This window comes from Cercospora kikuchii, assembly GCF_019650295.1.
Source record: "Cercospora kikuchii DNA, contig_00002, whole genome shotgun sequence".
NCBI classification, from domain to species: domain Eukaryota; kingdom Fungi; phylum Ascomycota; class Dothideomycetes; order Mycosphaerellales; family Mycosphaerellaceae; genus Cercospora; species Cercospora kikuchii.
In genome coordinates this window covers 867,833-887,976 of record NW_025408583.1, presented here as the reverse complement: position 1 = coordinate 887,976, position 20,144 = coordinate 867,833, and the positions used below count along the sequence as shown (strand labels likewise).

The following is a 20,144-nucleotide window of genomic DNA, read 5'->3' as shown; positions in this document are numbered from 1 at the left end:
TGCATGTGGGAAGACGACGGAGATCGTGGCGCACCACATCTCTTTGTTTAACGAGCACTGCCTTCGACTACAGACCATAGACAAAGAGACCGCTGCGATTGCTGCCGAGAGAGCCCAACTCGACGCGAAGCAAGATGACCTACGAACGGCACAGGAAAAGGCAAGCATCGTCGCAGAACTCTCCATCTCGGGCAGCATTGCAGCCACTGGATATGTTGTTGACACTTGACAGCTTGCCAAAGACCAGACGAAGCTCGCCGAGGACTAGACCTATCTGCTGATCGACCGTCAGCGTTTCGTTAAGGAGCGAGACGCAGCACATCAGAGGGTGAGCGTCTCTTCGTCTGTTTCTCTAGCTTCGACATGGAATCCGAGCCACTTGATGTGTACATGACTGATGCCTCGCAGCTCTCGGACGACCAGAACAATCTGACGATCGATCGTCAGCAACTGACCAAAGACAGAGATGACGGCAAACAGCCGCTCGATGCCGCGTTTGGACAGCTGAAAGACCAGCTGCAGACTCTGCGGAACGAGCGTGGCCAATTGGACAAGAAGACAGACGACTGAGCCAAGGAAGTCACCCGAAAAGAAGCCCACCAATCGGCCCTAGATAAGCGACAAGACTGCCTCAAAGAGCGTAAGCGTGAAGTCAAGAAGAGAGAGCGAAACTTGAATGAGACGGAGACTCAAGCTCAGAACAATCAGATGTGCGTGTGCCTTGCTTGCTGTTTAGGTTGCTTGGATGCTGACATGCTTTCAGAGCGACGAATACCGAACGACGGCTCATCCGCGGCTTTTTCGGACTGAGTGAGGACAGTGACGACTTGATTCAGCACATGACTGGTGGGTCTTCTCTGCACGAGTGCTATTGACGCTGCCGTTGCTGATCCCGATGCAGCACTCAAAGTTAGATCGACGAACGCAGAGAATGAGGGCGAAGAGCTGACAGGTACGCCGTTCTCCGCTGGAACGAACTTGACAGTGCAGTCACTGATACAGATGCAGGGCTTCGTGACAAGGTCAAGTCTCTGGAGAGCGAAATTCAACGACTCAAGAGTGCACCGACAGCACCGACTGCACGCTCGACCTTCCAGAATGCTTTCCCGACTCCTGGCATCATGCAGTCGACCGAGACCGGCCACAAGAGACGCAGACTGAACGAAGACGACTCAAGTTCCAGCTCGACGCTCTTCACTTCGAGCTCGAACAGCTCTTTCGACATCTCCACTCGACCAGCCAATCCATTCGGATCAGGCATCGACTTTCATGACGATATTCCGTTCCAGCGGCCAGAGACAAGACCTCCGCGGGAAACACCTACACAACCGCGACGACAACCAACGACCTCTGCGACTCCTGTACGAGACACGCCATTGCGAAAGCCAGCCAACGATATCGTGACCAAGACAACTGCACAGGTGCTCGCACTTCTCGAAATCGACTCTCGACCAGCATCTGAAGCTTCTGTCGAGCTTCAGAACGCTCTGGAGCCTCACCTCCGATTCTATCAGACCGAAGCTGGATTCAAGAGTCTGAAGTATGGCGTGGGAAGCGACGATTACAAATGTGCGGCTGCTCGAATCGTGTGCATACTGCACATCACACAAGTACCTTCACATTGTTGTGAACGGTCAGAGGGATACGATCTCTCGGACCATCATGTCTTTGCCTGCGGACGAGCAGCAAGGCCACGACGCATCGGATGTCCGGCACTACGTGTCTGGACGAGACCTGTCTCTGGTTGAAGTGTTCCTTCTCTGGCGACACGTCTCACTTTTGGCTGCTTCTCGCAAGCCGAGCTGCGTCTGAGACGCGCACACCGATCCTGCTTCGGCACGATCAATGTGTAGCTCCCCTGCCTGCTTGTCCTGCCATTCCAGAGGCACGACATGAACGCACGGTCTTTTCACGTCCTGCCTGCGCCCACTCTCAAGTGGCTTCGCATGCACGACGGCAACCTCTTGCCTGCTTGGCCTGGCTTCTGCCACACCATGCATGTGGAGTGTTTCGTGAATGTCTTTTGCCTGCCTGGCCTGACTTCGGTCACACCACGCACGTAGAGCGCTTTGACTTTTGTTAATGTGCCTGTCTGATCTGTTCTTGGGCACGTCATGCATGTACTGTCTGTGTTGATGCCCTGCTTGCGTCTGCGCATGCACGGTAGAATCAGCTTACCATCCTGCTTGCGTCCACTTTGCAATGGCTCCGCATGCACGATGGCTCTCGAAGGCAAGCGCATGGGACGTTTTGGAGCTTGTGGTAGCGCGATAGGAATGGAATGAACTCGTTCTGTGAAACTGCATCGATCTCCTTGCAAATCTCTCTGCTTGTGACTATTCTCAGTGCTACGCGACGAGTGTCGCTCTTCTCTGCCGGAGTCCCAATCGCTGTGACGATCAGACTTTGGGATAGGCAACAGGAGGCCAGGTGCTAATGATCGTAAAAAGCCCCATCGACGGCATGATCAGTCATCAGTGCATGCAGTCACGTCAGATATTTGACTTTGCGTGAGTTCTGAGGAGGCAACCTGCTCGATGCGATAGCGTATGTCAAGCATTCACCCTACTGCACATAGCGCCCCACGTTCACGCAGCCTAGGGCTTAGTCTTGTCAAGGCTCAGTGATGCTTGAAAACACCAACAGATCCAGCATACGCTGCAAATGAGCGCTGCGCCCACTCGCGACCACTCGGCAGAGGCTGGCAAGGGACGTGAAGCTTCGTGGACGCTGCTCAAGCATTGGAGCCTGGTCGTGCTCTTCAGCATGGAGAAAAAACTTCGATGATTAGTCTTGCGGCGACCGATCCTGGAAGTTCTATGGTGGCTTGACTGCAGTTGTATGCAGGCTTACTATCTACACAAAACTCTTCTGTTGGTATATCACGCAGGCGAGTAGCTAGCTTCCCTCGACTGTCAATTCAAAGTGTGTTTCCAAGATGCCGAAACACTCACTCCCTCGCTGGAAGCGACAGGATCAGCCAAAAAGGTCGACCGTTTTCACGTCCACAAACGCTGCTCTCGTTGCAATCTTGATATCCGTCTACTTCGGCTTTGTGGCATGGCTTGAAGTCTCTCAAGACCCAAACCTCGACACGGGAATGTGGCTGAATCACCGCCTGGAACAATTGTTTCATGGTAGACATCGACAACTTCACGTCTTAGTACCAGCAACGCAACCAACGAAGTATCTCTGTCAGAACCTCGCAACTGCTATTGCCAACCGATATCCCTCTCCGACTTTTTTGAAATGGGGCGAAAAGTTCCCAGATAAAGATGGCTTCATGTTCAAAGTCAGCAAAACGCTCGAATATCTCGATCGTCTACCTTCCGCCGCAGAGCAGAGAGGGGATCTGGTATTGTTGGTCGATGGATATGACCTGTGGTTCATGCTGCCACCGGAAGTTCTGCTGCAGAACTATTTTGAAGCGCTTGATAGAATGAATCGAGAATTGTCTCGCAAGGGAGTTTTGGGAATTCGGATCGAGGGAAAACCTGTGAGAAACTCGATTGTGTTCAGCGCAGATCACCCTTGTTGGCCTTCGTACGCTGATGGAACGGCGGCTTGCAGTCTCGTACCATTCCCGCCAGAGCTGGACGAGCAGTCGAAGATGAGAGAGACAGAGCTGGGGATCGAATGGAAAGAGAGGAGGTATCTCAATTCTGGTACCATCATTGGGCCTATCGCGGAGGTCAAGGCGATGATGAAAGCAGCGATGGTGATGTATAGGGAAGCGTACGATGAGGATAATGAGCTGCATTTCAACGACCAGCTGGTCTTGTCTGATCTGTGGGGCGAGCAAGAACGGCGCAGAGTCGATCTCATCAATGCTGTTAACGGGCCTGCGAAGAAGCTCGACCCGAGCGTTGGTCTTTCGGCAGACATTCGTGCTGAGCTGGCAGATCCAGACTTCCCACCTCGACGAGTCGCCGAGCAGCATGGCTCACCGGAGTTTGGTATCACACTCGATTACATGACAAACCTGGCCCAGATCGTTTCTCCTGGCGGCGCTGACTTGGCCTGGGTCCGAGTGGACGATGTCGTGGGCGGATCTCTTTCACTGCCTGCAGCGCTGCAGAACAGCAAACCATTTCAGCACTTGGCTAAGAAGCAAGACGGTCTCTCGAAAGTTCAATGGGGAGACGTGCCACTCGGGCTCAACGTGATCAACAATCAGTTCTTCACTCTGTGGCATGCTGCTGGCGAGAAGCAGCTGCGAGACACGTGGTGGTCTCGTCTCTGGTTTCATCCCTACGGCCTTGAAGCTATGCAAGCTGCAACGCCACCGGTGCGCATCGGTTTGATTAGAGGGGCGCAGTGGACCGCCGCGATGCCATTTGGCAAACTTGTAAAGGGCACAGGAGCAGGTGCTTGGAGCGACAAGGGTGTGTGGTTGTCTTAGGAGGAGGTTTGTAGGAGCTTTGAGAATCTCCTGTTCAATGTGTCGTCAAACACAGCAGTGTAGGACTCTAACCTTTATAGCGGTACTTCGAGCTGACCAGTAGATTGAAGAATTAGAAACTGTAGTTCCGCTTGATTAACGAGATCACAAACGTTAGCTCTTGTGCATTTACAACTTGCTATAGAGTTAGCTATATACCGCTCTTTAGGCATTGTTAGTATTATCTCGATTCGCATTCAAGACACTTGTAGATATTGCCAAGTACGCCCCGCGGCCTCCCAACTGCTCTAGTATCTGCTAATATATTCTGGTCAAAAACATGAACGCGCCCCAGCAGGCGACGACGACGACGGCGGGAGGCCTCGAGGCCTCCCAACACGCGACAACACCCCCCGACCGACACCGCGACGTCGCGAGCAGAGGAGGGAGCCCGGGAGAAGGAGGTTGCGTCTCCAACTCCCAGGCGACCCAAACCCGCCCGCAACCACCTCCCTCTGGCCCGCAAGGCCAGAAAACCACTGCTAACACCGATACTCTGAAACTGACCATCCAAAAGAACCTAAAGACACTCACCGAACAGATCCAGAGCCACCTCGACTCCCAGTCGACCCTTTCCCCCTCCCCGACCCTTCTCCTCCTCCAGCAGGCCCAACAGGCCCTCCTCCACCACGCCCTCCGCCAGGAAGAGTCCCAGACTCTTCAAGCGATCCAGAAAACCCTCCAGAGCCGCCCAACACCCACCACTGCCACCCCAAAAACATGGGCCCAAACAGCCCAAATTGGACACACAATGCCAAGGCCCCAGCCTCAGGCATCTATGACCATCTCAGTGAAGATGGGAAACCAAGAAGAAAGGGAGACAGCAAAGAAGATGAGCCACGAAGAGCTCAGAAGGAAACTCGGAGTGCAGCAATTTAAGGCTGTGCAAAAACTCCCAAGTGGAGACCTCAAAGTCATCCTCCACAGAGAAGGAGAGAAAAGCAGGCTGGAAAAGGACCAATCATGGCTCAAGGCTGCATACCCAGGAGCCCAGGTGGAAGTGCCAAGCACTCAGGTGATTGTACACAGCATCAGGACCTCCTGGAAACCAGAGGATGCGAATAGCTGGGTCCAGCTGGACCAGGACAACCTTACCTGGTTCCCAGAAGGACTCAAGATCAGTAAAGCCTTCTGGCTTAAGAACCAGAGGGCAAGGGAAGAAACCAACTTCTCATCAGTCGTGATGGCAGTGCAGGACAAGCAGACTGCAAGAGAGATGTGCAAGAGGGGCATAACTATTGGATCAATGTGGTGTGTAGTAGAACCATACCACCCACAGCAGAGGATAGTACAATGCCTCAAGTGCAACAGTTTTGGGCACATTACCACCCACTGTAGGGCTACAGAAGATATATGTGGAAAATGTGCAGGGAAGCACAGGACAGACAGCTGCAAGGAGAAGAAAGTCAAATGTTGCAACTGCAGGGGAGACCACAAGGCATACTCCCTCCAATGCAGCTACAAAGCTGCTGCAAAGACCAAAGCAAGAGCATTCTCAGAGTGGTTCAAAAAGCAATGGGAGGCAGCCTCAGGCCCAGCACAAGGAGGCAATGCTACAGAACCCACAGCCCTCAAGAGGAAAGCCCCACCAGCTGAGCCTCCACAGAGGGATGTTAGGTACAAAGGCAGGCCCCTAGGCACCACAGCAACAGCAATGGCAGGCAGGAGGCAAGCAAGCAAGCTCCACTTCCCTCCTACACAGGAGAAAGAGGACACCCAAGGGGAAACAAGCACCCCCCAGGAAGACATGGACATCGACCCAATTGAGCTCCTCTCCCAAGTATCCCATGAGTAACCAAACTATGACAATCTACCAACACAATGTCAACAGGTCAAGCACCACCCAAACCCTACTGCTAGACAGCCAAGCAGCAAGAGAAGCTACAGTTATTGCACTACAAGAGCCATGGCTCAACATAACAAATGGCAAGACTAAGGCCAAGAAGGGATACCACACAGTCCTCCCACCCCAGCAAAACCCAAGGGTTGCAATGCTGGTGTCGGACAAGATCGGAACTTCTAACTGGAAGCCACTATTCCATAATACAGGAGACCTGGTTACCATCCAACTCCAGACACCTACAGGACCCATCTCTATCCACAACTGCTACAATCCATCAGGACCAACAAGCCACAGGCAAGATGGGACTTTACCTGCACTCCAAGAGGCACTTACGCAACCCCAAGAAGACATATCTGCAAACCACATTGTCCTAGGAGACTTCAACCTCCACCACCCAAGATGGGGGGGAAACACAACCCAGACCCAGCATACTATGGCAGACAAACTTATTGAAACGGTTGCAGAGGCCCATCTACAGCTGGCCCTTGAACCAGGAACAATCACATGGGAAAGACATATGGCCAGCTGCCAAACACTAGACCTGGTCTTTGTTAGCCTCTCCCTCCAGAACCTAATCCAGGAATGCAAAGCCCTCCCAGAGGAAACACACAGCTCTGACCACATCCCTATAAGGACAACCCTCTGTATCAATCTCTATGGGCTACCAAAGCAGGGACAAAGGAAACAATGGAAAGCTGCTAACTGGACCCAGATCCAGAGTCTCATTTCCCAGGAAACCAACCAACTCAATCAATTCCCAGTCAACACAAGGGAACACCTGGACACCTTAGCCAAGGGAATACAATCCTCTATCCAGAGGGTAGTAGAAGAGACAGTCCCAACAGCCAGACCATCAAGCTATGCCCAGATGGCCTGGACACAGGAGTGCAGAGATGCCACAAAGCTGGCAAGGAGAATGAGAAGAGAATGGAGGGAAAGCAAGACAGAATGGAGCCACGAACAATACCTCAAGGCCTCCCATGCAAGAAGCAAGGTTGTGAGGAGAGAACAGAACCTAGCCTGGAGAAGGCTAGTAAGAGAAGTAACAGAGGACCCTAAGAAGATCTGGAAGATGGCCAAATGGGCGAGGGAGGGGGCAAATCAAGGGCACCAGTTGCCACATTTCCCAGACCTTGCTGACCCAGAGCACAATGGAGACACCAACGAGGGGAAAGCAGCAATCCTGGCTAAACACTTCTTCCCAAACCCAAGAGATGCAGACCTGAGTGACATCCAACACACCCAGCTGCCACCCCAGTTCCACATGGAAACTGAGGTAAACTCAGAGGAGGTGAAAGGGATCCTCAAGAAACTGCCTAGCAACAAAGCCCCAGGGCCTGACCAGATACCAAACCTCCTGCTCAAGGAATGCAGAGACCAACTTGCCCCAATTCTGGCCAAGCTCTTCACTGCATGCCTGAGGATAGCATACCACCCTAAGCCATTCAAGCACTCCACTACAGTGGTGCTCAGGAAGCCACAGAAGCCAGACTACACGAAGCCAGGAGCATACAGACCAATTGCCCTACTCAACACAATAGCAAAGGTCCTGGAGGCGGTAGTTGCAAGGAGGATATCCAAGGAAACTGAAGAAAGAAAGCTCCTCCCAGAAGAACAGATGGGTGCAAGGCCAGGCCGGTCTACAACCTCAGCACTGGACCTCATCACAGAACAAGTTAGGACTATCTGGAAAGCCAAGCCAGGAGCGGTTGCATCAATGCTCTGCCTAGACATTTCTGGTGCATTTGACAAAGTCTCCCACCAGAGGCTGCTCCACAACATCAGAATGAAGGGTTTCCCAGACCACATAGTTAGCTTTGTCCAATCCTTCCTTCAAGACAGGACCACCTGCCTCAGGTTGGGAGAGTTTATGGACCAACCAAGGCCTCAGAACACAGGGATTCCCCAAGGCTCCACCCTGTCCCCAATTCTCTTCCTCTTCTTTGCATCAACCCTGCTCCCAACACTACACGAAGGGAACACCTCAGCAATGGGTTTTGTGGATGACTCCAACATCCTGACATACAGCATGTCAACAGAGGAGAACTGCAGGCAACTGGAGAAAGCCCATCAAAAGTGTGAGCAATGGGCAAAAAGACACGGTGCAGAATTTGCACCACAGAAATACCAGCTTATCCACTTCACCAGGAGCAGGAAGCACAACCTTAAGGCCACAGTCCAGATCCAAGGATTTGATGGGGAACCACTGCCCTCACTCAGGCTCCTTGGGGTATGGGTAGACACCAAACTCAAGTGGGGCCCACACATCAAGAAAGCAGCAGAGAAGGGGGCCAACCAGATGCAATCACTCCAGAGACTGTGCAAATCCACATGGGGAGCATCCTTCCAGAGAGCAAGACACCTGTACACAGCAGTTGTCAGACCAGCCATTACACTTGGCTGCCAAGTCTGGTCCAACCCAGAAGGCACACAAGGCTACTGCAGAAACCTCACCAAACCCATTGAGAAGATCCAGAGAGAGGCAATGAAGAACATCACAGGAGCATACAGGTCAGTTGCAACAGCAGTCCTGGAAAAAGAAGCAAACATTGCCCCCCTTCACCTGTACACCCAGGACCTGGCCAGACAGGCAGCCAAGAAACAGGACAACCAGCCTGCATACCAATACATCAAAAACAGGTGCAGGGAGATCAGAAGACAGGCACAAGCAGGGAGGAGAACAAGGCACCCTGCTGCACCAACCCAAACCAGGCAGGAGGAAATCCTCCAACTGGTACAGGGCCAAGAGACCACAATGCAGACACACCTGGGTCACAAGGCATGGTGGGCAAAACACCAGTGGAACAGGAAGTGGGAGAGAGAAAAGGAAGGGAGGAGAACCAGAGCAGGAGGAGAACAGCCACCTGCATGGGCAACCACCACCTCCTCCACTGTAGGACTAGCTCTGCACAAAGGGCTCACCAGACCAGAGAGCACAATGGTCACACTCCTCAGAACAGGGCACATTGGGATGAGGCAATACCTCGCGAAGAGGAGAGTCCCAGGTTACACACCAGACTGTGACTGCGGGCAGGGACATGAAACACCAAAGCATGTATGCATGTTCTGCCCAAGATGGGCTGAGAGGAGACACCTCCTGTTCCAAGCAGGGGGATCTACAAACTGGAAGGATTTGGCAAACACAAAGAGGGGACTGCATGCAACAGCAAAGTGGCTTATCCAGGAAGGGGTCCTAGAACAGTTCTCGCTGGCAGGGAAAGAGGACTAGGAGGAAAGGAGGAGAGAAGAAGGGAGAGATAGGACCTGGTGAGAGGAGGACTCGCTAGACACCTAGTATTGTCCGAAGGAAAAACAGAGGCAAAGGAAGCGGCTACGCAGGCTGCAAAGTAAAGGGAAGGCGAGGGTTTTTCGAAGGCTTTTCCCTCGGTCGAAATCTATAGAGCGTGCTGCTTACTCTAGTAGTTAAGAGGTAGACCGGCGTATAAGAATTATCTATCTATCTATATTCTGGTCTATAGAACCTAGTACGGAGTATAGAAAGCATATAGGACGCCCTTACTACTAAGGTTGCAAAAGCTTTATAATATAGTCCTACGTCTATGCTGTACCTATTAGTATAGTATACGAACGGAAGCGTTAGACGTTTGTTGTCCCGGTCGACCTTATAGTAATCTCTTAAACGGGGCACTATATAAAAAGCCTCCGACGGTGCCTCGGTCTTAAATAGGCGAGAGTAATAGATAGATAGATAATTCTTATACGCCGGTCTACCTCTTTAATACTAGAGTAAGCAGCACGCTCTTTAGATTTCGACCGAGGGAAAAGCCTTCGAAAAACCCTCGCCTTCCTTTTACTCTGCAGCCTGCGTAGCCGCTTCCTTTGCCTCTGTTTTTCCTTCGGACAATACTAGGTATCTAGCGAGTCCTCCTCTCACCAGGTCCTATCTTTCCCTTCTTCTCTCCTCCTCTCCTCCTAGTCCTCTTTCCCTGCTAGCGAGAACTGTTCTAGGACCCCTTCCTGGATAAGCCACTTTGCTGTTGCATGTAGTCCCCTCTTTGTGTTTGCTAAGTCCTTCCAGTTTGTAGATCCCCCTGCTTGGAATAGGAGGTGTCTCCTCTCTGCCCATCTCGGGCAGAACATGCATACATGCTTCGGTGTTTCATGTCCCTGCCCGCAGTCACAGTCTGGTGTGTAACCTGGGACTCTCCTCTTCGCGAGGTATTGCCTCATCCCAATGTGCCCTGTTCTGAGGAGTGTGACCATTGTGCTCTCTGGTCTGGTGAGCCCTTTGTGCAGAGCTAGTCCTACAGTGGAGGAGGTGGTGGTTGCCCATGCAGGTGGCTGTTCTCCTCCTGCTCTGGTTCTCCTCCCTTCCTTTTCTCTCTCCCACTTCCTGTTCCACTGGTGTTTTGCCCACCATGCCTTGTGACCCAGGTGTGTCTGCATTGTGGTCTCTTGGCCCTGTACCAGTTGGAGGATTTCCTCCTGCCTGGTTTGGGTTGGTGCAGCAGGGTGCCTTGTTCTCCTCCCTGCTTGTGCCTGTCTTCTGATCTCCCTGCACCTGTTTTTGATGTATTGGTATGCAGGCTGGTTGTCCTGTTTCTTGGCTGCCTGTCTGGCCAGGTCCTGGGTGTACAGGTGAAGGGGGGCAATGTTTGCTTCTTTTTCCAGGACTGCTGTTGCAACTGACCTGTATGCTCCTGTGATGTTCTTCATTGCCTCTCTCTGGATCTTCTCAATGGGTTTGGTGAGGTTTCTGCAGTAGCCTTGTGTGCCTTCTGGGTTGGACCAGACTTGGCAGCCAAGTGTAATGGCTGGTCTGACAACTGCTGTGTACAGGTGTCTTGCTCTCTGGAAGGATGCTCCCCATGTGGATTTGCACAGTCTCTGGAGTGATTGCATCTGGTTGGCCCCCTTCTCTGCTGCTTTCTTGATGTGTGGGCCCCACTTGAGTTTGGTGTCTACCCATACCCCAAGGAGCCTGAGTGAGGGCAGTGGTTCCCCATCAAATCCTTGGATCTGGACTGTGGCCTTAAGGTTGTGCTTCCTGCTCCTGGTGAAGTGGATAAGCTGGTATTTCTGTGGTGCAAATTCTGCACCGTGTCTTTTTGCCCATTGCTCACACTTTTGATGGGCTTTCTCCAGTTGCCTGCAGTTCTCCTCTGTTGACATGCTGTATGTCAGGATGTTGGAGTCATCCACAAAACCCATTGCTGAGGTGTTCCCTTCGTGTAGTGTTGGGAGCAGGGTTGATGCAAAGAAGAGGAAGAGAATTGGGGACAGGGTGGAGCCTTGGGGAATCCCTGTGTTCTGAGGCCTTGGTTGGTCCATAAACTCTCCCAACCTGAGGCAGGTGGTCCTGTCTTGAAGGAAGGATTGGACAAAGCTAACTATGTGGTCTGGGAAACCCTTCATTCTGATGTTGTGGAGCAGCCTCTGGTGGGAGACTTTGTCAAATGCACCAGAAATGTCTAGGCAGAGCATTGATGCAACCGCTCCTGGCTTGGCTTTCCAGATAGTCCTAACTTGTTCTGTGATGAGGTCCAGTGCTGAGGTTGTAGACCGGCCTGGCCTTGCACCCATCTGTTCTTCTGGGAGGAGCTTTCTTTCTTCAGTTTCCTTGGATATCCTCCTTGCAACTACCGCCTCCAGGACCTTTGCTATTGTGTTGAGTAGGGCAATTGGTCTGTATGCTCCTGGCTTCGTGTAGTCTGGCTTCTGTGGCTTCCTGAGCACCACTGTAGTGGAGTGCTTGAATGGCTTAGGGTGGTATGCTATCCTCAGGCATGCAGTGAAGAGCTTGGCCAGAATTGGGGCAAGTTGGTCTCTGCATTCCTTGAGCAGGAGGTTTGGTATCTGGTCAGGCCCTGGGGCTTTGTTGCTAGGCAGTTTCTTGAGGATCCCTTTCACCTCCTCTGAGTTTACCTCAGTTTCCATGTGGAACTGGGGTGGCAGCTGGGTGTGTTGGATGTCACTCAGGTCTGCATCTCTTGGGTTTGGGAAGAAGTGTTTAGCCAGGATTGCTGCTTTCCCCTCGTTGGTGTCTCCATTGTGCTCTGGGTCAGCAAGGTCTGGGAAATGTGGCAACTGGTGCCCTTGATTTGCCCCCTCCCTCGCCCATTTGGCCATCTTCCAGATCTTCTTAGGGTCCTCTGTTACTTCTCTTACTAGCCTTCTCCAGGCTAGGTTCTGTTCTCTCCTCACAACCTTGCTTCTTGCATGGGAGGCCTTGAGGTATTGTTCGTGGCTCCATTCTGTCTTGCTTTCCCTCCATTCTCTTCTCATTCTCCTTGCCAGCTTTGTGGCATCTCTGCACTCCTGTGTCCAGGCCATCTGGGCATAGCTTGATGGTCTGGCTGTTGGGACTGTCTCTTCTACTACCCTCTGGATAGAGGATTGTATTCCCTTGGCTAAGGTGTCCAGGTGTTCCCTTGTGTTGACTGGGAATTGATTGAGTTGGTTGGTTTCCTGGGAAATGAGACTCTGGATCTGGGTCCAGTTAGCAGCTTTCCATTGTTTCCTTTGTCCCTGCTTTGGTAGCCCATAGAGATTGATACAGAGGGTTGTCCTTATAGGGATGTGGTCAGAGCTGTGTGTTTCCTCTGGGAGGGCTTTGCATTCCTGGATTAGGCAGCATATAATTACACTCGTTCCTACAAACTTATGTAAGGCAGGTAGACAAAGTCTGCCCACGCTTTCCCGCTTAGGGACACCTCTGCGCCTTTATCGCTTCGAGGGAGAGGCCCCAGGCCAAAGCCCCTACCCTACGCTCCATATACTGTTTGCTCCTTAAGCCTTGGTTATGCTCTTTCGGACTTCAGCGAACTGAAGACCGGTCGCCTCTCTTCCAAGACCGACATGCGCGTCCGTCCTCTCGGGCTGAGCAGACAGTGTCTCAGTCGCTGCCATTGCCCACCACGCCCCAGGAGAATGACTCCCTTCGCGTTACCATACCGCATCTCTTTGGCTATGGCCGGCCATGTCTCGCAGGCTTGCTCGAGCGTCTACTCCTAGCCAGGCAGCAGTGCTCTTGCGTTTCCACCCACTAACCAATGTATCGCCTCCTCCTCGCCTCCTCACGCCTTGCACCCCCTCCTTCTTGCCTCGAGTCTTCCCTTCGGCTCGCCTCTCTGTGTCTCCTTTGCCTGCTTCTCTATGTGGGCCTTCCTAAGTTTCCGAGCTCTTCTAGGTGACTGCTGGACTAGGTGTCCTTCTTTGTAAGGCTGTGCCCCGGGCAAAACCCTCCTACTCGCACCTGAGCAATCGACAGGCCCCTACGGGCTTCGTAGCGTTACTCCGAGCTCCATTGCCCGCCAACTAACGCCTCCCTTCTAGCTCTTTCACCTCGGCTCTTCCAAGTGCATAACGCATCTGCTTCCGGCCTTAACAACGCGTACGCTCTCCGAGTCCCCTCAAAGCCTTCCAGAGGTAGGTGGTTCGGATCCAGAGACTGCATATTGGGTGACTTGTTGTCCTTTTGGCTCCAAATACCCTCAGCTGAGGATTCCTCCCATACACCAGAGGTGTCCTATCGACGCCTAGGAGTTCCGCGGCTCTTTCGCACGCTCACGATTAAGCGGACCTGTTTCTAACGCAGGTAGGTCGTCGTCGGATGGTTTTCAAAACCATTTCGGTGGTAGTCCTCTGTTCGGAGTAGTCTTGGCGAAACCGCACCGGATTTCGCACTCCACCACTCCGCTCCACCATGCCGTGCACTTTGCCAGCACGGTCGAGTTGCGAGCTCGACCGCCTGTTTCCGCCTGCGGCCGCGTGGAGGCGTGCAATCGGTCTTCGCAGGCAGGCGAGAGTAATAGAAAGTCGTTCTTAGCGTTAAGGAGTTATAGCGTGTATACGCGGCACTAATAAATAGCGTCTCGCTTTCCTCTAGACTATTAATATAATAGAACCTTGCCCGCAACGCTCCGAAGTTGTAGCTTATATAGGCTAGTAGCCGCTCTAACGTAGCCCTATTATACGCGGCTCTAACGGCTATAGGCCTCGTTAGGAGATACATTACTTATTGTCTAATTATTATGGCGAGTTACTCTAGGATACGACTAAGGGTAGGACGAGGATGGCTATAGGTATAGCAATATTACAGAGACTTAGTAAATTGCGCTCGTATATCTATACGTTATCTCGTAGTATACCTAGGGACGAGTAGAACATATCTGTCTTGCGCTCCTAAGCTTATCTAGAAAGTGGCACCCTAACTATCCTAGTCTAGACTACTTTTATAAGACGACTCGCGCCCGTAAACCCGTTAGATTATCTTCCTATAATAAATATAGAGGAGTACTAAGCGTTTTGTATACTACTATATCCGGACTTTTCGATTCTTAGCGTATATATACGTATATATACGCGCTTGCTTACGGCGCTTTACTATAACGCTTAAGTATTTTCTAGATTTAACGAGACTTTAAAAGACGCTAAAATAAAATATAGGTTCTAGGGAAGCTACGAGCACGGGTTTAGGACCGTCGAGAAGTATATAAAGATACGAATCCTAGAATAAGAAGTTAGTAGGAAGGGCTCGGAAATATTACTACTTATAGGCGCTACTTAGGAACTCCTTCGGTATAAAGATAGTAAGATCGTACTCGATAAAGAAGAGCTAGAATTAGTAGGGGCAAGAACTAAGCCTCGTCCTAGCTACGGTACTATCTCTATACTTAGGCAAGATATAGACGGGCTTATAATAAGGTAATATAAGGCGATAGATAGGCGTATAATATAAGGCAAGAGAAGAGTAGGCCTAATAAGCGGTTAACGGGTATCTTAAGTACGAACGTATACCGGCTTTCTCTAGTTTTAGGATATATTATTAGTGCTACTATAACCTAGAATCTAGAAGAAGAAGCAAGTATTCTCTACTCTAAGACTCGAGCTCTAGGTTCTAAATATTCTAGTCTAGAGGAAGCTTAGATATTTCTTAGAGGAAGCTCGGACTACTTATAAAAAAGAAAGAGGATATAAGCTAGGACGGCGAGTAGTATTCTAGATAATAGTATATGTTTTAGTATTGCGTAACTATCTATAGTATACCTACTACTAGGTAAGCTAATACGAGATAGTAGTAGTAAGAATAGATAACTAATATAATTATATTTTATTTACTTAAAACATGAACGCGCCCCAGCAGGCGACGACGACGACGGCGGGAGGCCTCGAGGCCTCCCAACACGCGACAACACCCCCCGACCGACACCGCGACGTCGCGAGCAGAGGAGGGAGCCCGGGAGAAGGAGGTTGCGTCTCCAACTCCCAGGCGACCCAAACCCGCCCGCAACCACCTCCCTCTGGCCCGCAAGGCCAGAAAACCACTGCTAACACCGATACTCTGAAACTGACCATCCAAAAGAACCTAAAGACACTCACCGAACAGATCCAGAGCCACCTCGACTCCCAGTCGACCCTTTCCCCCTCCCCGACCCTTCTCCTCCTCCAGCAGGCCCAACAGGCCCTCCTCCACCACGCCCTCCGCCAGGAAGAGTCCCAGACTCTTCAAGCGATCCAGAAAACCCTCCAGAGCCGCCCAACACCCACCACTGCCACCCCAAAAACATGGGCCCAAACAGCCCAAATTGGACACACAATGCCAAGGCCCCAGCCTCAGGCATCTATGACCATCTCAGTGAAGATGGGAAACCAAGAAGAAAGGGAGACAGCAAAGAAGATGAGCCACGAAGAGCTCAGAAGGAAACTCGGAGTGCAGCAATTTAAGGCTGTGCAAAAACTCCCAAGTGGAGACCTCAAAGTCATCCTCCACAGAGAAGGAGAGAAAAGCAGGCTGGAAAAGGACCAATCATGGCTCAAGGCTGCATACCCAGGAGCCCAGGTGGAAGTGCCAAGCACTCAGGTGATTGTACACAGCATCAGGACCTCCTGGAAACCAGAGGATGCGAATAGCTGGGTCCAGCTGGACCAGGACAACCTTACCTGGTTCCCAGAAGGACTCAAGATCAGTAAAGCCTTCTGGCTTAAGAACCAGAGGGCAAGGGAAGAAACCAACTTCTCCTCAGTAGTAATGGCAGTGCAGGACAGGCAGACTGCAAGAGAAATGTGCAAGAGGGGCATTACTATTGGTTCAATGTGGTGTGTGGTGGAACCATACCACCCACAGCAGAGGATAGTGCAATGCCTAAAGTGCAACAGCTTTGGACACATTACTACCCATTGCAGGGCCACAGAGGATACATGTGGGAAGTGTGCAGGGAAGCATAGGACAGACCAGTGCAAGGAAAAGAAGGTCAAATGCTGCAACTGCAGAGGAGACCACAAGGCATACTCCCTCCAATGCAGCTACAAAGCAGCTGCAAAGGCCAAAGCAAGAGCATTCTCAGAGTGGTTCAAAAAACAATGGGAGGCAGCCTCAGACCCAACACAAGACAAGGCCGTAGAACCCTCAATCCTCAAGAGGAAAGCCTCACCAGCTGAGCCCCTACAGAGGGATGTCAGGTACAAGGGCAGGCCCCTGGGCACCACGGCAACAGCAATGGCAGGCAGGAAGCAGGCAAGCAAGCTCCACTTTCCCCCTACACAGGAGAAAGAGGACACCCAAGGGGAAACAAGCACCCCCCAAGAAGACATGGACATTGACCCAATTGAGCTCCTCTCCCAGGTGTCCCATGAATAACCAAACCCTGACAATCTACCAACACAATGTCAACAGGTCAAACACTACCCAGACTCTGCTCCTTAACAGCCAAGCAGCAGAAGAGGCAACAGTAATAGCACTGCAGGAACCATGGCTAAACACTATAAATGGCAAGACCAAGACGAAGAAAGGATACTTTGCAGTCCTCCCACCCCAACAGAATCCAAGGGTTGCACTACTGGTATCAGACAAGATCAGGACGGACAGCTGGACACCACTCTTCCACAACACAGGTGACTTGGTAACCATTCAAATCCAAACACCCGCAGGAACTATCTCTATCCACAATTGCTACAACCCCTCAGGGCCAACAAGCCACAGGCAAGAAGGGACTATCCCTGCACTCCAAGAAGCCCTCTCAAAAGCCCCAAAAGACACAACTACTAGCCATGTAGTAGTAGGAGACTTCAACCTCCACCACCCAAAATGGGGGGGAAACACAACCCAGACCCAGCACTATATGGCAGACAAACTCATTGCAACAGCTGCAGAGGCCCACCTGCAGCTGGCCCTAGAACCAGGGACAATTACATGGGAAAGACATATGGCCAGCTGCCAAACACTGGACCTGGTCTTTGTCAGCCTCTCCCTCCAGAACCTGATCCAGGAATGCAAAGCCCTCCCAGAGGAAACACACAGCTCTGACCACATCCCTCTCAGGACAACCCTCTGCATCAACCTCCAAGGGCCAACAGGAAGAGGCCAGAGAAAGCAGTGGAGAGCCGCCAACTGGGCCAGAGTCAAGGACCTTATAGCCCAGGACATTGACCAACTCAGTCAACTCCCACTTGACACAAGAGAACACCTGGACACCCTAGCCTGCAGAATACAATCCTCCATCCAGAGAACTATAGAGGAGACAGTTCCAACAGCCAGACCATCAGGCTATGCAAAGATGGCGTGGACCCAGGAGTGCAAGGATGCTACAAAGCTAGCAAGGAGAAGGAGAAGAGAATGGAGGAACAGCAAGACAGAATGGAGCCACAAACAATACCTTGAGGCATCACATGCCAGGAGCAAGGTTGTGAGGAGAGAGCAAAACCTAGCGTGGAGAAGACTAATGAAAGAGGTTACAGAGGACCCTAAGAAGATCTGGAAAATGGCCAAATGGGCAAGAGAGGGAGCAAACCAAGGGCACCAACTGCCACACTTCCCAAGCCTAGCTAACACAGAGCATAATGGAGACACCAACGAGGGCAAGGCTGCAATCCTAGCAAAACACTTCTTCCCAAACCCAAGGGAGGCAGACCTAAGTGACATTCAACACACACAACTGCCACCCCAATTCCAGATGGAGGTGGAGGTCAACCTAAAGGAGGTAGAAGGAGTCCTCAGAAAACTGCCTAGCAACAAGGCCCCAGGACCTGACCAAATACCAAACCTCCTGCTCAAAGAATGCAGGGAACAACTTGCCCCAATCCTAGCTAAACTCTTCACTGCATGCCTGAGGATGGCATACCACCCTAAAGCCTTTAAGCACTCTACCACAGTGGTGCTCAGGAAACCACAGAAACCAGACTACACAAAGCCAGGAGCATACAGACCAATTGCCCTGCTCAACACAATTGCAAAGGTCCTAGAAGCTATAGTTGCCAAGAGGATGTCCAAAGAGACTGAAGACAGAAAGCTCCTCCCAGAAGAACAGATGGGTGCTAGGCCTGGCAGGTCTACCACCTCAGCATTGGACCTTATTACTGAACAAGTAAGAACCATTTGGAAGACTAGGCCTGGAGCAGTTGCATCAATGCTCTGCCTTGACATCTCAGGTGCATTTGACAAGGTCTCCCACCAGAGGCTGCTCCACAACATCAGAATAAAAGGCTTCCCAGGACATATTGTTGGCTTCATCCAATCATTCCTCCAAGACAGGACCACCTGCCTGAGGCTAGGAGGGTTCATGGACCAGCCAAGGCCCCAGAACACAGGAATCCCCCAAGGCTCCACCTTATCCCCAATCCTCTTCCTCTTCTTTGCCTCTACCCTGCTCCCAACACTGCATGAAGGGAACACCTCAGCAATGGGGTTTGTGGATGACTCCAACATCCTCACATACAGTATGTCCACAGAGGAAAACTGCAGGCAACTGGAGAAAGCCCACCAGAAATGTGAAGAATGGGCAAGGAGACATGGGGCAGAGTTTGCACCACAGAAGTACCAGCTCATCCACTTCACCAGGAGCAGGAAACACAACCTCAAGGCTACAGTCCAAATCCAGGGATTTAATGGGGAACCACTGCCTTCACTCAGGCTCCTTGGGGTATGGGTGGACACCAAGCTCAAATGGGGCCCACACATCAAACAGGCAGCAACAAAGGGAGCCCACCAGATGCAATCACTCCAGAGGCTGTGCAAGTCTACATGGGGAGCATCATTCCAAAGAGCAAGACACCTGTATACAGCAGTGGTAAGGCCAGCAATCACCTTTGGCTGCCAAGTCTGGTCCAGCCCAGAGGGCACACAAGGCTACTGCAGGAACCTCACCAAGCCTATTGAGAAGGTCCAGAGGGAGGCCTTGAGGAACATTACTGGAGCATACAAGTCAGTTGCAACAGCTGTCCTAGAGAGAGAAGCAAACATTGCTCCTCTCCACTTGTACACCCAAGACCTAGCCAGACAAGCATCCAAAAAGCAAGAAACACAACCTGCATACCAATACATCAAAGACAGGTGCAGGGAGATCCAGAGGCAAGCACAAGCAGGAAGGAGAACAAGGAACCCTGCAACACCAACCCAAACCAGACAGGAGGAAATCCTCCAGCTGGTCCAAGGCCAAGAGACAACAATGCAGACACACCCAGGCTGCAAGGCATGGTGGGCAAAACACCAGTGGGACAGGAAGTGGGAGAAGGACAAGGAAGAAAGAAGGGCTAGGGCAGGAGGAGAACAGCCACCTGCATGGAGAACCACCACCTCCTCTGCCATAGGACCAAGCCTGCACAAAGGACTTACCAGACCAGAGAGCACAATGGTCACACTCCTGAGGACAGAGCACATTGGGATGAGGCAATACCTCACCAAAAGGAGAGTCCCAGGATTCACACCAGACTGCGAATGTGGGCAGGGGCATGAGACACCAAAACATGTATGCATATTCTGCCCCAGGTGGAGGGAGAGAAGACACCTTTTGTTCCAAGAAGGAGGATCTACAAACTGGAAGGACCTAGCAAACACAAAAAGAGGACTGCATGCTACGGCCAAATGGCTAATCCAAGAAGGTATCCTAGAGCAGTTCTCACTTG

At 51.6% G+C, this 20,144-nt stretch overlaps 2 protein-coding genes across 2 annotated transcripts; both read left to right on the top strand.

Moving 5' to 3' along the window:
- Positions 1–363: 363 nt before the first annotated feature.
- Positions 364–1,812, top strand: CKM354_000256600 (uncharacterized protein; the record flags this gene model as incomplete). Its single annotated transcript, XM_044797727.1, has 6 exons — positions 364–538; positions 614–710; positions 764–846; positions 902–952; positions 1,009–1,586; positions 1,639–1,812. 6 exons carry the CDS (start codon positions 364–366, stop codon positions 1,810–1,812), a joined length of 1,158 nt encoding a protein of 385 aa, XP_044653662.1.
- A 1,126-nt stretch (positions 1,813–2,938) lies between these two features.
- CKM354_000256500 (uncharacterized protein) lies at positions 2,939–4,465 on the top strand (the record flags this gene model as incomplete). Its single annotated transcript, XM_044797726.1, has 2 exons — positions 2,939–4,348; positions 4,403–4,465. The coding sequence occupies 2 exons, from the start codon at positions 2,939–2,941 to the stop codon at positions 4,463–4,465; spliced, it is 1,473 nt and encodes a 490-aa protein (XP_044653661.1).
- Between the last annotated feature and the right edge of the window lie 15,679 nt (positions 4,466–20,144).